The sequence below is a fragment of the Nycticebus coucang genome, chromosome 14, assembly GCF_027406575.1.
Source record: "Nycticebus coucang isolate mNycCou1 chromosome 14, mNycCou1.pri, whole genome shotgun sequence".
NCBI lineage: Eukaryota > Metazoa > Chordata > Mammalia > Primates > Lorisidae > Nycticebus > Nycticebus coucang.
Window position 1 is genome coordinate 31,077,933 of NC_069793.1, and position 26,953 is coordinate 31,104,885.

A 26,953-nucleotide genomic window follows, 5' to 3' on the forward strand; every position below is an offset into this window, starting at 1 on the left:
AGAATATAATTGTCTTAACACAATAACTAAGAAAATGCCAGGAAGGTTATATTAACCAGTGTGATGAAAATGTGTCAAACCGTTTATAAAACCAATGTATGGTGCCCCATGATCCCATTAATGTACACAGCTATGATTTAATATATAAGAAAAAAACTTTCCACATTATGTTTGCATCATTAAAACATGCCTGCAATCCAACCCGGACCTCGAGGCCACCCCAAAGTGGCCCACGCAGTAAACCCCCTCACTGCTCTTCTGTCCTAGTCTGTGGCGGTGGCTCTGGAGGCCCATAGCTACAACTAAGCTGGTGGAAAAACTCGAAGTTGCATTGCCCAGGAAGCTTTTAAACGCGTAACAGTTTCGTCTTGGTTCCAAGTAAGTCACAAGGCACGAATGCGGCTGTGGTTGAAGGAAATTTGGGAGGTGCTAGAGCCCGAGAGCAGCGGCAACCTGCAGGTTAAGTGGGCGCTGGGGCACGAGGTAAGTATGAGCACACACACAATTTCTTTTTCCTGAAAAACATTTAAAAACAATTTATTTTATTTATTTTTTTTTTTTGTAGAGACAGAGTCTCACTTTACGGCCCTCGGTAGAGTGCCGTGGCCTCACACAGCTCACAGCAACCTCCAACTCCTGGGCTTAAGCGATTCCTTTGCCTCAGCCTCCAGAGTAGCTGGGACTACAGGCGCCCGCCACAACGGCCGGCTATTAAATACAATTTATTTTTAAACCATGGAAGGGTAGGCAGGGCGCGGTGGATCGCCAGGGCTCAAGGGTTTGAGACCAGCCTGAACAAAAGCAGGACCCTGTTTCTACTAAAAAAAAAAAAAAAACAGAAAAAACTAGCCGGGCGTGGGGCGAGTGCCTGTAGTCCCAGCTACTCGAAAGGCGAAGCAAGAGGATCGCTTGAGTCCAAGAGTTAAAGGTTGCTTAGCTAGGATGAAGCCAGGGCACTCTACCCAGGGCGACAAAAAGACACTGTTTCAAACACACACACACACACGCAAAATCTGGTGTCTTTTTAAATTGCATGTTATTATTTTCCATAACAATTAGAGGAGGCCACCATAAACCTCCACTTCCCCACCGCTTTAAAGGTGCCCATCCAGTCCGGGCCACGGGGCTGACATCCCGAGTGCGGTGGCTGCCTGGAAGGGAGCGGGTGGAGGGGGGAGGCACAGCGGTGCCAGAGCTCTGCGTCTCGGGGTGACCTCGGCTCACGCGGCGGGAGGAGGCGGAGCCACTAGGGCGCAGTTGGCACCCGCCGGGGTCCAGATCCGCAGAGACGCGGCGAGGCTGGGAGCGGGAGCTGGACGCCGTCAGGTAAGGCCCGCGGCGCCGGGGAAGGCCAAGCCCGGGTCTCCGTCCCAGCCCCCAGGGCGCGGCCCCTCCGCGCGCCGGCCCCGCGCGCAGCGCCCGCTGGAGACGGGCGGAGACGCCCGGGCTGCCTTTGTTCGCGAGGGAGGGAAAGCGGGGCACCCCTCTCCGCGGGCCCTGCCTTCCTTTTCCTGCGGAGATATTTTCTACCAACCCTCACCGCCCGCTCTTAGGGAGGAAGAAAAGCCTAACTCCTATAATCGCGGCCGTTCTTATTTGCCCTTGAGGTCTATATTTGGAATTTTAAAACGCAGAGATCAGGACTGAAACAGACGTCTCAAGTACGGTGTGATTGTCGACCCGAGCAAATGAGACAGAAGTCTCAGTCCGTGGAGGCTTATTAAGTCAAGATTGTGAGGACGCACCTGGGAAAAGACAGGAAGGGTAGAAGAGCTGTGGCCGTTTTCTTCCGCAGGGCAAGTTGGAACCTTCGCCTTTAAAGACCTAAGCGAGGAGGGGAGAGGCAGGGGCTGAGGCTGGTGAGGCCAAGTGGTTACATCTTTGTGAGGCCCAGCACGTCTACGCACAGGTAAAATGGAGGACGGTTAGGAGGGAAAGAGAAGTGAAAGGAGCTTCAATGATGTAGATGTTCCTGGGCAGGCCTAGTCTTCTGTCACTTGTAAAATAAACTTGTAATTTATTATTAGCGTGGAATGGGAGGTGCTAGAAATAGGCACAATTGCATGTCCTTGCTTATGGGAGGTTAGTAAGGAGTTTTCTTAGAGAATGATCTGTGGGGGCAGCTCTTCACAGGCGCCTGGAGTTTCTCCCTTCTCCTTTGTTGAAGTTGTCTGGGAGAGAGGTGGAGGGGGAGGGAGGGCTTAAGTGGTGTTTTGGTTTTGGCTTTAGGCTTGGGCCCCACCCTTCCTAGAAAATGGCAATTTACGGTGATCTGGCAATGTGTAAAGGGGAGACGAAGAGGGAATTGCCTCACTATAAGCCCCTCATTCCTAAAACTTGGTGGTGGTTTCTGTATTTTCACAATGAAGACTGGAAACTGTTTGCTAAACCTTGCTTTAAGGAAAATATCCTATTATGTGGAATGGCTTGGAAAACAAAACTCAAATAAAATCAATTTTAGGCTCTGCGCTAGTAGTACAGTGGTTACGGTGCGGCCACATACACTGAGGATGTCAGGTTCAAACCTGCTGGGCCAGCTAAAAACAACAATGAAAACTGCAACAAAAAATAGCCAGGTGTTGTGGCCGGCGTCTATAGTCCCAGCTACTTGGGAGGCTGAGGCAAGAGAATCGCTTAAGCTCAGGAGTTTGAGGTTGCTGTGAGCTGTGACAGTACAGCACTCTACAGAGGGTGATATAGTGGGACTCTGTCTCAAAAAAAATAAAAATGAATTTTAGGATGGGGACAGTGGGTTTCTGATGGCATTCATCTTTGACAGTAGCAGGTATAACCTTTTGAAAACAGAGTGCATTAAAAATTCTGGGCCATCCCTTGAAGAATCCCATCCACACTGCCACATATGTAACCAAGACCACAAGTACTTGAAGTTGTCTAAACACAAAGATAGGTTTTTATGTATGCCCTGTATCTGTGTGATGTATCTTCATTAAACCTTGGCTATGATAGCACAATGGGTTATGGAGGCCAAGGTGGGAGGATTGCTTGAGGCCTGGAGTTTGAGACCCTTCTTCTACAAAAAATATAAAAATTAGCCGGGTTGTGGTGCATGCCTGCAGTCCTAGCTACTTGGGAAGCTGAGGCAGGATGATTGGGTAAGCCCAGAAGTTTGAGGTTTACAGTGAGTCAAGCCGCTGTACTCTACTCTGGCTACAGACGAGATCTTGTCTCACAAATAAAAAAACAAATCAGTACCAGGGTATAATCTCAAAGGACAGGGCCCTGAGTGCCTAGCCCAGAGGTTCTCTTTGGAAACCTAGGAATATGAGGTTTTGGATCAGATTCCCCAGAGGGAAAGCACAGAGTAGATTACAGGGCATTTGATCCTGGCTGTAGGACCTTGGCAGCCTAGGGAGTGGCTCTCCCATTGTGATGATGGTTTCTCTTTGTCTTTACCTGCTTGTGTAATTAGACCTTTAACTGAGTAACTGAGCTCAGTGGCTGCCTCAGCATGCTTGGCTACAACAGGCACTGTGTGTGTGTGTCTGGAAGGTGACAGACATCCTTAGAGCAAAAGCTCCAAGGCCTCTAACACGGCAAATACCAGGTACCTTGTGAATTACCAACCCCTGGTGAAGAGAAGCAAGATCCATTGGATGTGGTTTTGCAAGTAACCTATTGCCTTGGGACAGGTAATTTCCTTCCCCTGGGCCTCCGCTAATTTCCTATTACCAAAAAAAAAAAAAAAAGACATTGGGTTTTATTCTGAGCCTTAAAATTCATCTTCTAAGGCCCCAGCATTCCAGGAGCAGTAACTCTCCTAATGGGCATCTGTGAATCTCATGGAAACACTCTTAACATTATTTCAGAAGCTGGATTCACACATCTCCCCACCAGAGTTTAAGATCGTTCTGAGCTCAAACCCAGGTTTAAATGCTGTTCCACCACTTTCTAGTTCAGAGGTTGTTATATTAGTTTTACACTGCTGCTGAAACAAATCACAAATACAGCCACTTCAAACAATGTGCATTTATTAGCCTTAACCTTTCCGTACCTTGAAAGTCTGACACAGGTCTCGCCAGGCTAAAATCAAGATGGCGGTGCTGTGCTCCTTTCTGGAGGCTGGGGGAGAATCTGCTTCCTTGCTCATTCAGGCTATTGGCAGTATTTATGACTGGAGGACTGAGTGGAGGACCATTCTTAGTTTCCTTAGACCACCTGTATGCCTTGGCTCAGGGAACCCTTGTCTTCAAAGTTGGCAATCATAGGCCAGGTGCTATGTCTCATCCTAGCACTCTGGGAGGCCAAAGTGGGTGGAATGCCTGAGCTCAGGCGTTCAGGACCAGCCTGAGCAAGAGCAAGACCCTGTCTCTATTAAAATAGGAAAAACTGAGGCAAGAAGTTTGCTTGAGCCCAAGAGTTTGAGGTTGTTGTGAGCTATGATGATGTCATGGCATTCTACCCAGGATGACAGAGTAAGACTCTATCTCAAAACAAAACAAAACAGCACTTGTGAGTTGAGTCTACCTCACTCTTTGAACCTCTTGCCTCTTTTTCTGTAGGCAAATCTCTTGATAGACTCTGCTGCCTTTCCCTTCCTCTTTTTTTTTTTTATTATTAAATCATAGCTGTGTACATTAATGCAATCATGGGGCACCATACACTGGTTTTATAGAACATTTGACATATTTTCATCACGCTGGTTAACATAGCCTTCCTGGCATTTTCTTAGTTATTGTGGTAAGACATTTATATTCTACATTTAGTAAGTTTCACATGTACCCTTGTAAGATGCACCGTAGGTGTGGTCCCACCAATCACCCTCACTCCTCCCATCCTCCCCTTTCTCCTCCCCTCCCTCTCCACCTTCCCCATATTCTTAGGTTGTAACTGGGTTATAGCTTTCATATGAAAGCCATAAATTAGTTTCATAGTAGGGATGAGTACATTGGATACTTTTTCTTCCATTCTTGAGATACTTTACTAAGAAGAATATGTTCCAGCTCCATCCATGTAAACATGAAAGAGGTAAAGTCTCCATCTTTCTTTAAGGCTGAATAATATTCCATGGTATACATGTACCACCCCTTCCTCTTTTAATGATCCTGTGATTACATTGGGCCCACTGTAAAATGCAGAATAATCTATAACCATAATCTTCATCTACAAAGTCATTTGCCATGGAAGGCGGCCGTTATTCACAGGTTCCGGGAATTAGGATGTGGTTGTCTTTGAGGGAGAGGATAGTTCTGCCTGCCACATAAATTGGTTGCATAAATTAGTTTTCCTCCTCACCCCTCAGTTTCTTCCTCTTACGTGTATGATTAGAGGCAGAGATAGGATTTCCCATAGAACTGTTGTGAGGAGTAATTCCAGTTACTATACACCTAGTATAGCAACTGGCCCTTGATATCATTGCTCACCAAATGGAAGTTAGTCCTGAAACAAGAATTTGCCTAATGGTTTGCATTCAGTGGCATAATCACGTGGGCACTTAGAAGTAGAGCAGCTCCTGAATATTTAATCAAAACTAACAGCTTCTTTTACAGCCCTTTTGGGAGAGACAATTTCAACTTTTATCTGGAGTAGCCTGGCCCTTGTGCCAGGTCACTCTGTAGCCCAGTGGTTCTCAGTGAGGTCCCTAGACCAGCAGACCTGGGAGCTGCCTAGAAATGCAAATGCTTGGGCCTTGCAGCCAACCTGCTGAATTAATACTTCTACGGCTGAGGTCTAGCAATCTGTTTACCAGCCCTCTAGGCAATTCTGTTGAAGTTTGAGAACCAGTGCTGTGGTTCTCTTGTATATTTTAATACATTCATTTCATATTTTCTTCATGCTCTTTAGTACTAGATTGTAAGATTCTTGAGAGTGGGGCCTTGCCTTGTTCAACTGTCACCCAAACCTGGTATCAGGCTGCTCACAGTGGCAGTTGCTCACAGTGGGCTCATATGTGATTGTTGAGACTTAACCTGCTACCTGCAAGTAAACACTCACCACCGAATTCCTTAAGTGTTATGTCATTAAATAATTGTTTAATGTGTTAACTGCTTTACATTCCAATAGCTTTGGGTTTTACACACACACACACACACACACACAGTTGATTGTTTATATATATGGGGGTGGGGGCCTGCAGTGGAAAATTCACATATAGATTTTAACTCCACAAAAACTTAACTGCTGGGGAGGGGGGTAGAGGGAGGGGGATTGATGGGATTACACCTGCGGTGCATCTTACAAGGTATATGTGAAACTTAGTAAATGTGACATGTAAATATCTTAGCACAATAACTGAGAAAATGCCAGGAAGGCTATGTCAATGATTGTGATGAAAGTGTGTCAAACGCTCTTTGAAACTAGTGTATGATGCCCCATGATCATATCAATGTACACAGCTATGATTTAATAAAAAATAAAAAAATAATAAAAAAAGAAACTTAAAAAAAAAAACTGCTAACAGCCTACTGTTGATCAGAATTCTTCCCTATAAATAAATAGTAGATTAACCTACATTTTTATGTGTTACATGTATTATATAGTATATTCTTAAACAAAAAAAGTAAGCTAGAGAAAAGAGAATGTTCCTGGTTTCTTGTACCCTCAAAGAATCCTCAATAATAAAAAAGAAAAACAGAAAAGAGAATGTTATCATATGAAGAAAATAATGAATAGAAAATACATTTACAGCGTTGTAATGTATTTACAGATACTGTAAATTTATGTGATCTCTTTACAAGATGAATTATGTACCTGAAATGGTGGGCAGCTGAAGGAGTTGGGCATGAAAAATGAAGAGGCTTGACAGAATCTGTGCGAGGGCACCCAGGAGCTCTCAGGGAGTCCTACGAGCAAACCTTGGGTCGATATTTATTAACATAAAGCAGGAAAGAATAGTTGAAAATAACTTAACTGTCAACACGAAAAGAGGGAAACATGGAAAACATCTGCAGAAGGCCTCCAAATCGTTTGGCAAAACTGTAGACTCTTGTCTCCACCTCAAGAGACCTTCTGAATCTCGAGAATCTTTACCGGAACATTTTGTCCTGGTCTTGTCCGACTCTCTCCTAGAGGCCAGCCTTCTGGCTTCCTGCACATACATTGCTCCCCTACTGGTTCTCCTGACCCTTTAGGTCTCCCAGGGGACAAATTTATGCTAAAGCGCTCAGGGCATACAATAAAAACAACTTACTGGGGGGGGATCACGGCACTATTTCCCCTACAGACAACCTCAATCTTGGGAATTCGACTTTTTCTTGAAGTGACTTTGCTTCTGGGGAGCACATTCAGCCTCACTAGTGGCTGGACACGTGGGGGTCCCCTAGTGTTATTCTAAGATACTGTATTGCACTAACCCCCATGAAAAATACATAAAATCCGAGAGAGATGACTTTGTGCTGTGATGCACTGGAGAGAACTGCTCGTGTAGAGATGTTTCGCTTCACAGGCTTTTTAAGCAGCTACTTCCAAAGCTTGAGCTCACCACGGTAACAACAGGATGTAGGTACGAAATTATGGTAGTATAATAGTAGGTACTATGGTCAATTTTATGCATTTCTGATTTAATTTTACATTGACATCTTTCCATTTGTTTACTCATCTCTTGACTGCAAATGGCACCATGTATAGTCCGTATTTAGATGTATGTTTTGGTAAATTTTAACTTTATAATTGTATATTTGGGAGTAAACGATAATAAAATAGACGAGTATGGACACGTTTTATGCATTCATGACACACCTTTTTATTCGTTTTTTTCCATCTTTTTAGGCTGCATAGTTCATCTACCAGTGTTTTCAAATTATTGTACATCTGTAAAACAAAATTTCCAATATATTTAATTTTAAACATTTGTGCATGTGGGGACCTGCCCAGTTCAAACTTGTGTTGTTCGAGTGTCAACTCTGTGTGTGTGACTGTATGTTTTTAGTTGCTATTTGGGGGAATCAGTTGGAGTTGTTGGATGGACAATAGTAATGTTTTCCTATTTAAAATAGAAGCTGACACTCCATTTTTTGCCCAAATACCCAAAACATATGCTGTCCAAAACATTTTCAGAAACTTACTAAGGGATGCCCATTTGTAAATCATGCTGTGACTCTGCAGCTCCCCCTTACATCTCAGGTGGTTGGTAGTGAACACCATCAAATTGGTTTTATTATATAATGAGTCTTTAGTAATTCAGAAATCTTTTCTTTTTGCCCCTTACTCTCTTCTATAGAAATCTTTTTTGCAGCATCCTTGATCTGCGATCTGTACCGTTTGAATATTTCCAACTGATGGGGAACTTTTTACTTTTCATCAAAGACATTGCTTTCCAGATGTGCTGACACTTTTCACGAGGGGGGGTGATAGTAAATAGTTGCTCTTTCCAAAATCTAAAAGGCAACTCGTCCTAATTCTTTGGAAATTACACAGAATAAACTCCCCTCTGTAGTGTCCCTTCTCAGATGTGCAGACAAGCACTGTCTCTGACTGTATTTTTCAAATAGAACAGCCAAAGTTCCTTCAGCCATTTCTCCTGGCTTCTACAGCTTTTGGTATCCTGATAAGCTGGAAGAAGTTCATAAATGTGGCACCTAGACTAAAAATACTATATTCAGGTCAGGTCTTGAGGCTAGGAAGGAGTAAACTCCAGGACTGTGTGTGCACTTGACTACTTGTTCCTTAAACTGCCACATGACCTTTTTATCCATATTGATCTTTCAAACCCACAAGTATTATTTTCGCATTTGAGCATCATATAAAATCATTATTATCACTTTAAAATTAGGAACCGAATTAAAGGAGTTGACTAAATTGAGGGCCGGGCCACGGAGGCCCACGCCTGGAATCCTACTACTCTGGGAAGCTGAGGTGGGTAGATTGCCTGAGCTCAGGAGTTTGAAATTGGCCTGAGCACGAATGAGACCCTGTCTCTACTAAAAATAGAAAAACTAGCTGGGGCATGGTGGCAGGTGCCTGTAGTCCCAGCTACTTGGGAGGCTGAGGCAAGAGGAGCTCTTAAGCCCAGGAGTTTGAGGTTGCTCTGAGCTGTGTTGCCACAGTACTTTAGCCTAAAGCACAGAGCAAGACTCTGTCTCAAAAAAAAAGAAAAAAAATACATTTAAGTATAAATAAACTGCTCATAGTTTTACCACTCTGTTAATCACATATTCTAAAATATTCTGAAAATATTCTCAACATTTCTCACACATGTGTATGTAGTAGGTATGTATATGTTTTTAAAAGAAAAAGTAATAAAATGATAGCTGTTTTTAAACCAGCTTTATTCCTAACATTGAGAACATAGCCTTCCATGTCAGTTACTCTTCAAGGCCATGTAGTTCCCCACCATGGATTTGTAGCATAACACAACCATCTTCCTATCTTTGGCCTTGTATATTACTAAAGTTTTTCTGTTTTAAACAGTATTTCTATAAACTTGACTGTGTATTTATTCCTGTGATAAAAAACATATTTGGAGATCCACTTCAGGAATTTCCCATCAATTTACAATCTGTCCTTAATAAAGACTGTCTTAAAGTGGTTTTTTCCAAGCCTCAAAGGGTGTTTTTCCATCTGACTCATTTCAAGCTGACTCATCTTGCTTTGTGGACCTTTCTTTGGAAAGTCAGAATGACTTTCCAAAGAAGTTCAGAATGACTTTCCAAAGAAGTTCAAAGCACAGTAAATATATTGTTTTTGTCCCACTCTTTTTTTTTTTTGATCAACATAATTTAAGTGTGTGTGCTATCAGATAAAAAAGGTTGAAGAACACCGCTTTAGAAGAACTAAAAATAATTGGAATAGCAGTGTCATTAAAACAGTCTGTAGGGACACAACCACTGTTTTATTAATGAGTCCTGAGATGTTGAGAAAAGAGTTAAGAGTTGTTGATGCCTTCTGAGCGTGTCCTGCTAGTAAGTGCTTGGTTTGGGTGATATGGCAATGGCTCATGTATTGTCTTATCTACACTTACCATATGGGCATCTTTTTTTTTTTTTTTTACTTAAAATGGAGGGTATTTTAGACTAGGGAGGAATTTCAAAACCATGAGGTTGGGTGTTTCTCTTTTTAAATTCTGAGATAGATTTCTCAAAAGATCGGTGATATACCTGTATGACTACTAAAAAAGGAACATTTGTGATGTATGGATTTTTCTGATATTTCTGATTATAAAAGTAAAACTTGATTCATGATAGACGATTTGGGGAAAGAGTGCCAAAAAGTAAGGAAGAAAAATAAAAAGTCATAAATTATCCTGCTTACCATTAATTGCTGTCCACATTGGAGGGCCTGTAGAGCTTTAAAATACATTTCAAATGCTTACCTATTTCTTTTTTTTTTTGTAGAGACAGAGTCTTACTTTATGGCCTCCGTAGAGTGCCATGGCATCACACAGCTCACAGCAACCTCCAACTCCTGGGCTTAAGCGATTCTCTTGCCTCAGCCTCCCGAGTAGCTGGGACTACAGGTGCCCGCCACAACGCCCGGCTATTTTTTTTTTTTTTTTTGGTTGTAGCTCAGCTGGGCCTGGGTTTGAACCCGCCACCCTCGGTACATGGGGCTGGCGCCCTACCGACTGAGCCACAGGCGCCGCCCCAAATGCTTACCTATTTCGTCTTTGGCCTCCCTCCTCCGCCACTCCCCTTATGCATACACACTCAGACACACACTCCGCGTGAACATTTTGTTCTTGGAACTTCATATTTGTACTTGTAGTTAACAAAGACCTAGTCTTATTTTTAACTGAACAGGCCAACTTTGGCATCTGCACACCGGTCACTTCCTTCCTCTGCTATCTTTGCCTCTCTGTGACCGAGGCATGGAAGTGGCTGCCATGAAGACCAGTCAGTTGTGTGGAATTGAGGCTGAGACTTGATACTTGCCGCTCAACCCAGTGCTTCCACGCATGCTAAGCCATTGCCCCCATTCTGCTGCGGAATGTAGGCTGTTCCCCTGCAAAGATCCCCTTTGGTCTACTTCAGTTAGCAGAGTGACCAAAGGAGAAGGGGCCGTTCGGCTCAGCGGTGGCATGGGGCAGAACCGGCAGAGCAGGAACTATAGCTTCTGTGTTGGGTATTTCTCCTAACTCATCTGACCAAGCAGCCCTCATAATTTCCCCCGCATGGAAGTGAAGTTAGGCTGATAAGTACTAAGTACTTGATTATATCAAGTGTTGTTGGCTGCTGTGGGTTAGGACTGGAGGCCACCCAGTTGCATAATGCCCACAGCTGCCCTCTTGCTAAGACTGGCCACGTTCCTTCAGTCAGCCAAGGTTTAGGGTCAGGAGGAGGGTTAAGTGTGCCCTCCTGAGAGCACCCCTGGTCGGTGGCCCCCAGCCTGGTAGGTTTCCCATGTTTTTCAATCTACCAGCTCTTTCCCCAGGTCTCCTGAAGCCCACTGAGCCTTCCAGCTCCCAGTCTCTGAGACATCTAGCAGTATTTTGTTGTTCATGACAACCTGTCCTGTCCCTTCCTTCTAGGTTCTGTGGACAGGCATGATGAGAAGCCTAGAAAAGCTGGTGCTGCTTCCCTCCCTGTTTGTCCTGGTTGTCCTCTGCCATTCAGGTGAGTTCCAGAGCCCTGAGTCTACACAGCCTTGGCCTTGAGCTTCCATTTTCTTAGGCTCAGGGTGACTGAGCTGACACCACTGTCCTCAGTTTCAGCGCCAGCTCATCTTGCAGGCCTGGCGTGGGTTCTTTAGCCTTCCAGTTTTACAGGTCTGGGGTTGTGTGACACCTCCTTCCTACTTGTGGCCTTGTCCTCAGTGGGCCCCTTCTAGGGTTATAGGCCAGGTTGAGTTACAGGGTGGAGCAACACTCGGCAGCTTGGGTTTTACTCTCTAACCACAGGCGGCTTGCAGATACCAGTGGGTACTGTGCTTAGGGTGCTGAGCCAATGCCTTTGGGGTCCACTGTGCCCAGAGCCACAAGGGACTTAGTCCTTCTACCCTGGGACTTCTCCTATGCTATAGCAATGGTCTTGGTCACAGTGATGACAGAAGCAGCCAAGGCTCACAGCATTTATGTGCCAATCACCATTCTGAGCATTTTACATGTATTTGCTTATTCAGTCCTGATGCCAACCTACTGGGATAGATACTACTTTTATCCCCATTTAGAGATGATGAGATTGCCCAAAGTATTAAATAACTTATTGAAACACACACAGAAGTGGTACACCAGAATGTGAACAGACACAGTCTGGATCCACAGTTCATGTTCTCCCAGCCCATGCTGTTCCGGGCCACCCCCCACCAGGCCATCCCTTCCTGAACCACCCTTGCATCTGGGTCAACTTTACCATGAGCCACCCTTTCCTTCCAGCATCTCTTCCTTGGCCACCCCTCCCTGTGGCCACCCCTTCCTGTACCACCCTTCCTCTGCTGCCCTATCTCTGTTACTGCAGGTTTCTGGGTATTTCTGAGTCCTAACCTCTATAGCAGTAGGAACACCCAGGCTTCTTGTTTGCCCTGTCATAGAGGTCACATGTTATTTTCTGTCTGCATCACATTGGTATAACATCCTGGACACTACTGGTTTCGGTCCTTTGTGTGTGTGTGTGTGTGTGTGTGTGTGTGTGTGTGTGTGTGTGTGTGTGTGTGTGTGTGTGGTGGGTAGTGGGGGAGCAGAAACAGAAGTTGCAATACAGTTAGCAATAAGAAAAGATTTCTGCGCTGTTGAAGCATGCCTTTTAATTTTACCAGCTACTATATATTGACTCCTCATTGTGGAATTGGGACTGTGTTGTGTCTCAGCCCAGGAGGGGTCAGTGCTTTTATGCCCATTTGACAGTTGAGAACACTGAGGTGAGTGCAGAGCAGTCACTTGTCCAAAGATGCACTTGAATGTGTTCTTCCTTTTTGAGCAAAAAGAGAGATCATGACTTGATCATGACCAAGTATGGATTTTCAAACCCAAGAGCTGACTCTCAGTTCTAAGGCAAAAGCCTACATTTAGCACCATGGAAAGAGGGGATTTCCTGGAAGTCCACTGGACGTGGGTGCAGTCCTGAGCATAGTCTCCTCCTTCTCCACCTCCACCAGCTCCAGCAAGGGTGGCTGTGATGTGGTTCACCTGTGTTACGTCGTCACACTCTGAGTTCCTCTGCCCAGTGTACCTTTTGTAATTATAGTGGCTCAGTCACATCTGCCTTTGTTCACAGAGCAAGATTGGGTTTGGGGCCATCTGCTGCTCCTGGCAGGTCTCGGGGTATACTTAAGCCCTTCCTCAGAGAGTTGGAGTGTGAGGCGCGCGCGCGCGCACACACACACACACACACACACACACACACACACACACACACACACACACACGAACGAGAGCTTCCCTTGCTGCTGTCCAAGGACTCTGAGGAACTGCAGGGACCTGTCCTTTACAGTCTGTACCCTGACATCGAGGCAAGAAGATCAATCACCCACTGCCTTACTGCTTATCTTTGGCTTTGGTTTCCCTCCCAGTCTGTGTAATTTCCTTCTCTCTGCTGCGTAGGTTGATTAGAAGAGCATCTTGGATAAACCAAGTTCGGGTTTGAGAATTGACCTGGTTTGGAGTCTCAGCTCTGTTGCTTAGTGACTTTGGACAATTTCTTTAGCATCTTAGTCTTGGTTTTCTCTTACAAAATGGGGACGAAGAGAATTGAGCCCGCTTCTTGTAACAATTCTATGAAGTTGCTAGCACATAGATTCACAGATATTTGAACATTGAATGCACTTAGTCATGCATATTTCTGCCCCACAGAAGTCCCAAATGGGGACTTTGACCTTTTTTTCTCTAAAATTTGTAAAGAAGCCAAGTAAGTTCTGGCTCTAGCCAGCAGGAAGTTAACTTCTACTGGTGACCTTTTAAAATGGCCCTAAGGCATGGCCAGGCTGGAACAGCACCCTCACTGTTAGCCTCTTTTCTTCTCGTCCATATGCACACACATCTGGTACCAGGAAGGGGCCGCAGGAAAACTACCTGTTTGTGCCATGTCACCGTGGCTCACCTCTCACACAGGCCTGGCACGTGCTGACGGTGTGTCTGATGGAGCCCTCCAACTGGCTTGGGGGCTGGCTTCAGCTCTGCCACTTTGTAGCTGGGTGTCCTTGGGTGAGTCACTTTCCTCTCCCGTCATCTGTCTTTTTTTTTTTTTTTCCTTCGGCATCTGTCTTATTGTCTACAAACATAGTGGGGAGGGAGGAGTTTTTGGACTAATGATTCAAAGTAGTAATCTGCAACCCTCGCAGAACAAAGGGTCCTCTGCTGAGTGGGATTTCATACCTCCCAAGGCAGGCTTGGCCATTTAAGTCGCTACAGAGAGCTTGGGTCCTGTCTATGCTCGGGACAGGACCCCCTTCCACTGATTTTTGGGAAATTCCCTCTTCCAGGGTGCTAAATGTAGGCTTTGGCCTTAGAACTAGAAGTCAGCTATTGGGCTTAAAAACTCACACTTGTTCTTTTTTTTTTTTTGTGGTTTTTGGCCGGGGCTAGGTTTGTACCTGCCACCTCCAGCATATGAGACCAGAGCCCTACTCCTTGAGCCACAGGCGCTGCCCATGCACACTTGTTTTAAACATGACATTCTTCTATGAGATTTAATATCTTTGAAAATGTCTGGGCGGCACCTGTGGCTCAGTCGGTACGGTGCCGGCCCCGTATATGGAGGGTGGCAGGTTCAAACCCAACCCCGGCTGAACTGCAACCAAAAAAAAAAAAAAAATAGCCGAGCGTTGTGGCGGGCGCCTGTAGTCCCAGCTACTCGGGAGGCTGAGGCAAGAGAATTGCTTAAGCCCCTGCAGGAGTTGGAGGTTGCTGCGAGCTGTGTGATGCCATGGCACTCTACCTAGGGCCATAAAGTGAGACTCTGTCTCTACAAAAAAAACTGAAAATGTCTTTTCACACTGGTAGGTTCCACCAAGTACTGATTCCATGGCAGAAGCCACATGGCAGAAAGAGATATCTCCAATAATAGAAAAATGCACATCCACTTACATCATAAAGATTTCTTTCCAACTCTTGCTTCCTCAGCCTCTCCCTACTTCATCTGTTTCTTGTCACTGTTGTTATAAAAACGGAGAAGGAGAAATAATCCTGCAAACCTGAAGTGTAGCTAGCAAAGGTGAATAGTAAGAACTTGACTGGGAGCAAGTTTTTTTTCAAATTAGGGAATTGGATGCAATTTGCCTCTGACGGAAGGCAACCCTTGCGTTCAGTGTCTCTGCTTGTTCTGGCCAACCCAACCCCCATGCTTTAAAGGGTTCAGCTGTTGTCTTCTCTTGACTGGCACTGGGTCATTCCCTTAATAGGAAACAGTTCAGTGATGACACCCTTTCCCAGAAGTCGTCAGCTTTGTATAGGGCCAGACTATAAATATTTCAGGCTTTGTGCCAAGAGATAAAATCAAGGATACTACATGAGTTCTTATATGAAAAAAGGGGGAAACACATTTTCACAAATTTTAAATTGACAAAATTCATGACATCATAATCGAGTACCAATATATAATACCCTCCTAATGAGAGGAATTGAATTCATTTTAGGGGGGAACTTTTGCTTAATTGGGGTTCAAAATTAGTGTTCTCTGCCATCAAATCAGTTGCAGATGTTCATCTGTTAATATTCATAGGTAATGATATTCACCATATTTCATTTTTGAAAATCTATCGCAGAGATAAGTACTGCCAAATACTGATCATCGATCCATGAAGATGTGATTTAATGGAGTATTTTGTTTGCTTGCAAGGCACTTATGGAATTCTGCTAGCTTTAATCTCTTGATAGTTTCCTTTTAATATATCATTATATTGCAGGCGAATTTCTTGCCAGTTGATGGTTAGGAGGAAGCTTCCCGATTGCACAGTCAGATGGATTTTGAAATGTGATTCTCTCCTTTGTGTTTGTGTGAGTGTCCAAAGATGTCGCTGTAGTTTGAGCTCGGAAAGATCAGCACTAGACATTTTTGTGGGAGTGCAAGCATGCCCCACTGGGTTGCCAACTTCTGTCCACATTAATGAAGATTGTAAGCTGCCAGGGCTGAAGTCAGTACTAGTTTAGAAGGTCTTAATGAGCTTTCTTCCTGATTCTAGGTTATAGCCTGAGGTGCTACAGCTGTATGAGCCCAGATCCTGTATGCACTACGGTCTCCAATTGTACACCTAATTTTGATAGCTGTCTCCGTACCAAAGCCGGTAAGAGCCTCCCCCTTCCTTGTCTCCTGAGTGTAATGGGGTGGTAGGAGTCTGTCAAAAGCCTTTCGACCAGAGATTCGTCTTCTAGTAATTCACCAATATGACGAACACAAAGGGAAAGAGGAGCACCCGATACATGGTCTCTAGGCCTTTTAGAAAACATGGAGTTGTTCCTTCAGCCAGAGGTGATATGCGAATCTACAAGAAAAGTGATATTGTATTGTAGACATCAAAGGAATGGGTACTGTTCAAAAAGGCATGCCACACAAATGTTATCATGGCCAAACTGCAAGCGTCTACAGTGTGACCCAGCATGCCGTTGGCGTTGTTGTAAACAGACAAGTAAAGGGCAAGATTCTTGCCCAAAGGATTAATGTTCATAATGAGCATATTAAGTACTCAAAGAGCTGAGATAGCTTCCTAAAACTCGTGAAAGAAAATGATGAGAAAAAGAAGGAAGCCAAAGCGAAAGGCACCTGGGTTCAACTGAAGCTCCAGCCTGCTCCACCCAGAGAAGCCCACTCTGTGAGAACCAACAGAGAGGAGCCTGAGCTCCTGGAACCTGTTTCCTATGAATTCTTGGCATAATAGGCATACAGCATCGCACACAGGAGAACCAAGAGAACCAATGGAATGGGAGCATAAGGGCTGGAACCTGTTCCCCGTGAATTCATGGCATAATAGGCATAGCAAGTTTTGTCACATTCAATGCAAAGGCCGCTCTGAGCTGCTGGAAACTTTCCCTATGAATTCATGCATAATAGGCATTAAAAATAAAAGGAAAAGAATCTGGGGAAAAAATTGTGTTACTCTAATTCTCATTAAACTTGTATTCAACAAGTAACAGCTACCATTTATATAGGTACTAGTTGCATTATTGAGCACTAAACACATTTCATATGCTTTATTTTTTCTTACATAGAGTCTTACTGTGTCGCCTAGGCTGGAGTGCAGTAGTATGATCATAGCTCACTGTAGCCTTGAACTCCTGTACTTAAAGCAATCCTCCCACTCTAGCCTCCCAAGTAGCTGGGACTACAAGCCACCTGGCTAATTTGTAAATTTTTTGTAGAGATGAGGTTCTCACTGTCTTGCCTTGAGTTCCTGGCCTCAAGAGATCGGCCTACCTCTGCCTCCCAAAGTACTGAGATTTCAGGTGTGAGCCACCACACCCAGCCCATACACTTTGTAATGAATACTTCTCACCTCTCAGGGTGATTTTTTTATTCCCATTTGAAATGAGGAAATCGAGGCTCAAATTGAGCAACAGGCTATGGTCAGGTGATCAACTCAGGGTTTAAGCATAGAAATCCATCTGATTCCAAAGCTTGAGGTCTTTAGCAGTAACACCTTGCTGTCTCCCAAGCCTCTGAGCGCCTAAGTGAGAGGCTAGGAATGCAAAGATGAGGGAAGGACACACACAGGACCTGCTGGGTTTTCCCAGATGGCTTCATGTACACCTTTCTCATTCCATGGGGTGTCTAATACCTGCAGAGCTCTGAAGGACTCAGACTGAGCTCAAAGGACAAGCAGAAGGTGAGAGGGCTGAGAGGGAAGGGTGTTCTGGGAGAGGCAACTGGAGGCACCAAGGCCCGGCAGCCTCAGAGCATGGTGCTCCTGCATGTGGCAGTGGAGGGTGCTGTCACACAAGTCTGTCGAATGTGCACTTTCCAAATTGGTTATGCTATGGAATATATACCTCCATAAATCCTCTTAGGTTAGAATTTGGAAGTGCTCGTCAGAGGAAGGAAACCAGCAAAGATGTGCCCTCCGCTCTTGCTGGGTATAGTTCTGGGTTGAATCAACATGTGCAGTGATGCTGGTGAGGAAGGGCAGTTTCAGAGTCTGCTTAGCATACTGGTAAACCTCCCAGACCTACATTTCTAAGAGATAAAAGCACTCTTCAAGGTTATTTTCACTCTTGTATCCTCTGCCACAAATTCTGCCCATTGTCAACATTGAGAAATGGTGAGCAATGTCAGGTGTAAAATTCAGAGAAGCCTTGGGAGAAAAACCTGAGAGAAAGAGGATTCATTTCCACAGAGAGGAGAAACCCTCAGTAAGTAAAAACAAATTACCGCCTATAGGGAGGATCGCTTCAGCCCAGGAATTGAGGGTGCAATGAGCCTTGACCTCATACTGTGCTCTGGCCTCAGCAACAGAGCAAAACCCAATCTCAAACAAAACAAAACATGAATTAGAATTAGCCTGTCGGGCGGTGCCTGTGGCTCAAGGGGTAGGGTGCTGGTCCCATATGCTGGAGGTGGCGGGTTCAAACCCAGCTCCGGCCAAAAACAAAACAACAAAAAAAAAGAATTAGCCTGTCAAAGTATCTGATAGTTCTAATTATCACAAGCCGTCTACGTAAGGTTCTTGGTACTGTAGAGGGACAGTCCCTCTGCCTGCAGCAGGGGACAATGTTGACTCACTGATAATGTAGAAAGTGCAGTAAGGCCCCGGAGAGAACCTGGTCAGTCATTCGCTCCACAAACATGTAAGCACCAATTATATATGACCACAGCCCTGGTTCTTCACCGTGATCATCTGTGTCTCTTGGACCCTTCACTTTAAAAAGTAAAATTCCCCAATGAGAGGATAAAGGCAATTACTGCATGTCAAATGAGTGTTAGGGTAGCAGTTAAGGGCTCTGGCCTCTGGCCTGCCCCCAGCCAGTTCTCTCCATCTCAGTTTATTTATAAAATGTGTATGTTGGACAGCAGAGGTATGGAGAAGACAGAAGTAGGCCAGAGCCAGAATCTTTTCCCCAGTCCTCAAATCCCATGGTTTCTTATCTGAATTATTAAACTTAAAAATGGTTTATTTAAACAATCAGATACACTTATTAGAATAGTTAAAACAGGCTCGGCGCCTACAGCTCAGCGGCTAGGACACCAGCCACATACATCAGGGCTGGCGGGTTCGAACCCTGCCCAGGCCTGCCAAACAACAATGACAACTACAACAAAAAAATAGCTGGGTGTTGTGGAGGGTGCCTGTAGTCCCAGCTACTTGGGAGACCGAGGCAAGAGAATCGCTTAAGCCCAAGAGTTAGAGGTTGCTGTGAGCTGCGATGCCTCAGCGCTCTACTAAGGGCGACATAGTGAGACTCTGTCTCAAAAAAAAAAATAAAAATAGTCAAACAGTGACAAGACCAGAAGCTGGCCAGGATATGAAGCAACAGGAACTTTCCTTCATTGCTGGTGGGAATACAAAACGGTACAGCCACTTTGGGTGACAGTTTGACAGTTTCTTACCAAACTAAATATACTCATTCCATACGATTTAGCAATCAGTTCCTTGCTGCTTTTTCAAGTGAATTGAAAACTTACATCCACACAAAACCTGCACACAGATATTTATAGCAACTTTATTCATAATTTTCAAAACTTGGAAGCAACTGAAAAGCACCTCTTTCCAAGCACCTCTTTCAGTAGGTGAATGGATTAACTGTGCTATATCCAGACAGTGGAATTTTATTCAGTGCGAAAAGGAAATCAAGCTATGGAGGAAACTTAAATGCATATTATAGTCAAACAGAGAGGATCTCTGATGCTCCCATGACACTGATACAATCCACTTTTATTTGGGTGATTCTGATGCTGGCTTTGGTGAGATCATCATCATAAGACTGTTATTTGAATATGATAATTCAAATAATGTCCTTTGACATGCTTCAGGACACATAATAAGTGATTAATTGGTAACAATTATTAATAAGTTACTATCTGTTCTTCCCCAGCTGTTAGGCTTCCTTAATTAAAATTCTGGTAGCTTTAATGCTTTTCAAGTTTCAATGTTTAATTACTAGCACATAAAGGAGTAAATTTGTCTTAATCGGCAGCAGCTTCTAGGACAGTTTTGGAAGTATCCACTTACATTGTTAGGACTCAAGCAAGTACAGCCATTCCTGGAACACTCCTATCTGGCTTCTACTCCTTGACCAAACTTCATTAAATTTTAATCCAGATACCAATCTCCTCTGCAGGGGAAGACAGCACAGTTAGACCTGCAATTATAAATGTAGAAGTGTTTCGTTCTAAGCTACAAATGGGATTGGATTAATTAGTTACAAACTAGTAATTTGTAATTAGTTACAAATTAATAATTATAGTCCTATATAATGAAGTATGCATCTGTAATTTTTTCTAAAAAAATACCTTACAGGCCAAAAACCACACACACAAAAAAAAAATACCTTACAGAAGAGAAGAAAATTATTTCAGAGCAAGGACCATACCTTCTTATATTGGTCTAGTGCCAGATAGTCCCAGTATTTAGCACATAGAAACTTGGTTATTTTGGGAGAGGAAAATCTCCCATCATAACTCTCTTTCAGCTCATTTTTTCCCACTTTAACATGCTTTTTCAGAATATGAAAAAGTTCATTATAGGATACTCGGAATAGATACTTCTGACCTGTATTTTCCTATGTGCTCAAGGATACTTTTCCAAGAGTGGGACCATAATGGCATGTGGCATGTTCTTGTGGGAACTTCCTATAGTCCACAGATTAATACAATGACTTTTAAAGGAAGTTTCAAATATTTTTAAAGTATGTCATCCCTATGAAAATTTTTTTAAAAATCTAAACTAACAAACAAAAACCCAGAAAAACAACAAAAAAGTCTCACCCTCAGAAAGATATTATAGATGAAGAGTATTATTCCATCACAGTAGCACTGTGTAATTACTTGGGAATCCTTCCAGAGAAAAATTAATGCACTTACTCCCATGCGTATATGCTTTACTTATACAAATGGATCACATTCTACATACTGGTCTGCATCCAGGGTTTTTTTTATTTGTTTGTTTTGTTTTGTGTTTTTGAGACCCAATCTCAAATCTCACTTTGCTGCCCTCAGTAGAGTGGCATGGCATCATAGCTCATGGCAACCTCAAACTCTTAGGCTCAGTCAATCCTCTTGCCTCAGCCTCCCAAGTAGCTGGGACTACAGGCGCCCATCACAATGCCCAGCTATTTTTAGAGACAGCTTCTTGCTCTTGCTCAGGTTGGTCTCAAACTCCTGAGTTAAAGTGATCTATATGCCGTGGCCTCCCAGAGTGCTGGAATTACAGGCTTGAGCCACCAGGCCTGGCCCAGGGAACTTATATTTTAAAGTTTATAATTTTTTGTCTCTTAGTATATTCACAAGGTTGTGCAACAATTGTCCAGGACATTTTTAGCATCAAAAAAAAACCCTTACCTATTTGAGGTCACTCCCCATTCTTTCCTGCCTGTGATGTGGCAGTCACTTATCTAATTTCTGTCTTCATGGATTTGACTATTCTGGACACTTCATTTTAGTCATACAGTATAGTGGTCCTTTGTGGGTGTCTTTTTTTTTGAGACACAGTCTCACTCTGTCACCCAGGCTAGAGTGATATGGCATCATAGTTCACAGCAGCCTTAAACTCTTGAGCTTGAGCAATCCTCATGCCTTAGCCTACCAAGTAGCTGAGAATAGCCTACCAAGTACAGGTGCCCAGCACAACCCCAGATAGTTTTTCTATTTTTGGAAGAGATGGGGTCGCTCTCTTACTCAGGTTGATCTCAAACTCCTGCACTCAAGCAATCCACTCGCTTCAGCCTCCCATAGGGCTAGGATTACGGGTGTGAACCACCATGCCCAGCCTGAGACTGGCTTTTTCCACTAAGCATATGTTTTCAAGATTCACCCATGGAAAGGCATGTATCAGTACTTCATTCTCTTATGGCTAAACAATAATTCATTGTATGGATATATCACATTTTGTCTGTTCACCAGTAATGGACATTTGGTTTGTTTCCACATTTTGACTATATTGAATAAGACTGCTGTGAACATTCATGTACAAGCTTCTGTGTAAGCATAGTTTTCCATTCTCCTACGTATATACAATTAGGAGTGGAGTCACTTGGTTATATGAATAACTCTTAAGTGCCAGATTTTTCCAGGATATATGCCCCATATATTCCCACCAGCAATGTTTGAGGGTTTCAGTTTCTCCATTTCCTTGCCAATGGTTGCTATTTACTGGTAATTTTCTGGATCTTAGGCATCCTAGTGAGTGTGCAATGGTGTTTCGTTGTGATTTTAATTTGCATGGTCTTAATGACTGATGATACTGAGCATCTTAATGGCCATGTGCTGATTGGCCATTTGTTTATCTTTGGAGAAATGTCTATTCAAGTCCTTTGCCTGCTTTCTTTTTTTTTTTGTAGAGACAGAGTCTCACTTTATGGCCCTCGGTAAAGTGTCCTGGCATCACAGCTCACAGCAACCTCCAACTCCTGGGCTTAAGCGATTCTCTTGCCTCAGCCTCCTGAGTAGCTGGGACTACAGGTGCCCGCCATAATGCCCGGCTATTTTTTAGTTGCAGTTCAGCCCGGACTGGGTTTGAACCCGCCACCCTCGGTATATGGGGCCGGCGCCTTACAGATTGAGCCACAGGCACCGCCCCTTTGCCTGCTTTTAAAGTGGGTTATTTGGCTTTGTATTGTGAAGCTATAAGATTATTATATATATCCTGATATTAGACTCTGAGCATATGATTTGAAAATATTTTCCCCTTTTCTATGGGTTGTCTTTTTATTTTTTTGATAATGTCCTTTTGAAGCATAGACATTTTAATTTTGGATGAAGTCCAATTTCTGTATTTTTCTGGCATTATTTTAAATTGAAGTTCTTTTCATGTCAGCCCCTGCAGGACTGTGTGTCCTTCCTTATCTGCATGAAATTCCATTGTATGGAATTCTAACATAATTTCTTCAGACTTTTTTTTTTTTTTTTTTGAGACAGAGTCTCACTGTGTCACCCTCGGTAGAGTGTTGTGGCATCACTGCTCACAGCAACGTGAAACTTTTGGGCTTAAGTGATTTTCTTGCCTCAGCCTCCCAAGTAGCTAGGACTACAGGCGCCCACCACAACACCTGGCTATTTTTTTGTTGTAGTTGTCATTGTTGTTTAGCAGCTCAGGCTGGGTTCAAACTCAGCAGCCCCAGTGTATGTGGCCAGTGCCCTAATCACTGAACACGGGCTCCAAGCCAGACTTTTTTTTTTAATTAATGGACTTTTTTTTTCCAGTTCTGGCTATACAGATAGTACTGCAGTGACCGTTCTTAAGCACATCTTAATCCCTCTTACAAGAACTTTATAGGCTAAACTCTAAAAGTAGAATTGCTGGATCACAAGGGCTAGGTGTTTAAAATCTTGGTAGATGTAACCAGATTTCCTTCTTCACAGTGTAAATGCCTGTTGCCTCCCCTACCTACCTATACACAACTGTACTGGTTCTGATGAGACCTTGATTTTATGGAAAAGTTCCATTTAGAGGTATATCATTTACTTAATCATTCCCCTTCACAACAAAGGCAGATACAGAACTTTACCCACTTACTTTCTTCTTTCTTTCTTTCTTTTTTTTTTTTCATTGAGACAGAGTCTCATTTTGTCACCCTCAATAGAATGCTGTGGTGTCACAGCTCCCAGCAATCTCAAACTCTTGGGCTCAACCAACTCTCTTGCTTCAGCCTCCTGAGTAGCTGGGACTACAGGCGCCCGCCACAACACCCGGCTATTTTTTTTAGAGAGGGGGTCTCACTCTAGCTCAGGCCAGTCTTGAACTCCTGAGCTCAGGCAATCCACCTGCCTTGGCCTCCCAGAGTGCTAGGATTACAGGCGTGAGCCATTGCGCCCGGCCCTCCCCATTTACTTTCTCACCCTTGTGTATGTGTCTTCCTACAGGGCCACGAGTATATCACCAATGTTGGAGGTCTGAGAATTGCAAGTTTGAGGACATTTCACGGCTTTTAGGGGAGAAAGAGCTAGAATACTACTGCTGCAAGAAGGACCTGTGTAACAGTGATGGGACCATCACCTTATCCGGGAAAACAGTTTTTGTGCTGGTGACCCCCTTTCTGGCAGCAGCCTGGAACTTGTATCTCTAATCAACACCAGGAGTACCTATCAACTCCCCCACTGCTGTACATGCCCCCTTCCCTTGCTGCTGCATTCCAAAGGCTTAATGTTTTCCATCTGGATTCTGTTGGAGAAGAATAAAATGAGCTCCAGCAACTTGGGTAAGAGAATGAGGGACTCCGAGACTTTGAAGACCAGTCCTATTTGCAGAGAGGCCCCACTTGAGGGAAGAAGTTTAGGAGGGAAGTAGGTGTGACTAGAACTAGGATCATGTTTCTTCCTCTGCTCTCTGGAGGACCAGCTTTGCAGTGACAGCTTATATAGGTTCCCTGCAGTATTATAGGGTAATACTCCTAGGTATTACCCTATAATTCCCCTCTGATTCCCTGAATATAGTTGAATAGAATGAGTAACATTTGGGGAAGTTATGCCAGGGGAATTCTTTTCAGCCTTCTCTCACACATGGAATGGTTTCTTAAGCCTCAGGGCTCCTGTGTGAGCACAGATGTTCCAGATGTGGGTCATCAGTGTGTGTGTGTGAACAACCTTTGGGGTGGCAGTTTGAGACTTCCAGATGTCATCCTTAACAGCAGCAGATCTGCAGGCGTGTGATTGACCTGCCCATCTGTATTCAGCCCATTGACTCCTGGTCAATGAAAATGACATGCCTAAAAAATGACACACCCCTTGCACAAAGGCAAGGATTCTCTTTTTCCCCCTGGGCACTGGCAAAGAACTGTCAAAATTCAGTAGACTTCCTGACATTTATATCATGAGCTTGGCTTTATTTATGCCGTAGCCTGGCTTTTGTCCATTAAGAAATTAAAGGAATGCTTCAATTTCTTGATTAACTTAAAAAAAAAAGCCTTTGGGTAAATGAGGTGAAAGCTATGTTGATTAGTAGGATGTGAGCACTCCAATTTGTACAAATAATCAACACATCGAATCCCATAATGGCATAATGTATTTATGAGCTATGTACAAATGACTTAATAAAAAAAAAAACCAACCTCCTTATTGTTAGATAAATTGAATGCAGTGGATGATGCCTTCCTGAAAATAAAATCTCATCAAATCCATGAGTATAGTTACTGGCCCAGAAGGGTAACGGCATATGCAATATTCTCGACGGTAGCAACTCAAAGAAAAGATCTTGGGCAGAGCCAGTTTCTGTGTTTTGTTCACTTGAACAAAGATAAATAGAGACTCTCATCGAAACCTAGTGTTACCTTGGTGCTCTTTGTTCTCTGCCTAACGTTTTTCCTTTACTCTCTGCTCTAAGACAACATATACTGGGTGTGACTCTCCCCAGGAGAAGTACTGACCAACACAGCCACTGGCTAAACAAAGGCAGTTTATTTCACAAGAGTTCTAAGAAAATGAATTCTTTGGATCTGAGTAGAGGGATTCAAAAAACCAGGAGTTCGGCAGTTCCAAAAGTCTCTCAAGATTTAGATTGCAGGATGAGATAGTCTCACTGCTATCTTGGGTCGCCTACTCACTTTTTTGCCAGACTACACTGGGCAACAGAATCTGGGTGATGGGGGTATAGGGAAAGGTCTGAGTAGCCAAAATCAGCAAGGTCTTCTAAATGGCCTTGAGCTTTGGGGTTGCTTTCTGCAAAAAGTTGCTGTGACACATGCCATAGACTGAGTTGAGTACCTGGACCCAAAGGCAATGCTGTAAAGGCAGGATAAGTGGAGATCTAGTAGCCTTTGCAGAAATTGTCATAATGTTCAGTATGGAGGGGTGATAACCCCATTGGGTCTTCTTCTTTAAGGAATGAGCTATGGGTACAAGGTATACCCAATGGGTAGGTAAGTGGAACTCACATCTTGAAGGATGCTGACCCATTGCCTGACTTTGGAAGCATTGGGGTTCAGGGTATATAAGCATATTCCTCTTGTGTCCTTGCGGTCAGCCCCATGATTTAATATGCAGTGAGTGTATATCCTGAAAAAATTGAGAGCCTTTCAACTCACATGTTTTGGACTTTAGGCCTCTTGATAGAATAAACCAGGCTTGTGCATGTGAGTCTTCAGAAGGACCAGATAATTGATCTTGTCCATGTAAGTCTTTCATCAGTGTTCAAAGCCTGTTAGCCCACATTGGTTTCTGTTACATGCAAACAATTGTCTCTCTGGGATTCATGAAGTGTGGAGAGGGCACAGTACTGAGTGGAGTGAGTACTATCTTGACACTCATTGTGATGAGGGCAACTTCCTGTTGCAGAGTTCTAAGCTCTTTATTTTACATATATTTTCATCAGCACTTTGCGTAAGGGGAAACTATGCAAAGTTAGCGGAATTGCTCAAGGTCACTGAGGTAGTAAATGGACAAATGTAGGATTCACACTTAGCTCCTCTGGTCAGAAACTCTACCCTTCTGCCTATCACATAAAATTTGTAACATATGCCAATCTAAATTTGCAAAAAAGCTGGGAATGGAATTCCGATGTTTTTTCATTTTGGAGAAATCAGTTCCTACCTTTTCTTAGAAAACAGTGCAGTTTTGGGGAGATTTTTTTTTCCTTCTTTTTTTTTTTTTTTTTTTACTGGAAAGTTACACAACAGTACGAGCATAACAGGACCTACTTAGGCCTTTCTGGAAACAGATAATTTCAAAATACTGTGTTTGCCACAACCTTTTTCTAAATGCACACTGCTTCTTGTAGATGTTTCATTTCAGGATAGCAACAAGTGCATGGATTTTGTACTTAGGAACCTGGGTTCAAGTCCTGTCTCTTTCACTAATTGGCTATGTCTGTCTCTGGAGAAGTTTTTGTTTTTTGTTTTTTTAGAGACAGACAGAGTCTCACTTCATTGCCTTTGGTAGAGTGCCGTGATGTCACACAGCTCACAGCAACCTCCAACTCCTGGGCTTAGGTGATTCTCTTGCCTCAGCCTCCCAAGTAGCTGGGACTACAGGTGCCCACCACAATGCCTGCA

The 26,953-nt window shown here is 43.6% G+C and overlaps 1 protein-coding gene across 1 annotated transcript; it reads left to right on the forward strand.

The window, feature by feature from the left end:
- Nucleotides 1-381: 381 nt before the first annotated feature.
- Nucleotides 382-25,203, forward strand: CD59 (CD59 molecule (CD59 blood group)). Its single transcript, XM_053562929.1, has 4 exons — nucleotides 382-483; nucleotides 11,423-11,507; nucleotides 16,006-16,107; nucleotides 23,832-25,203. The coding sequence occupies exons 1-4, from the start codon at nucleotides 397-399 to the stop codon at nucleotides 24,032-24,034; spliced, it is 477 nt and encodes a 158-aa protein (XP_053418904.1). The 5' UTR covers nucleotides 382-396; the 3' UTR covers nucleotides 24,035-25,203.
- The last annotated feature ends 1,750 nt before the right edge of the window (nucleotides 25,204-26,953 follow it).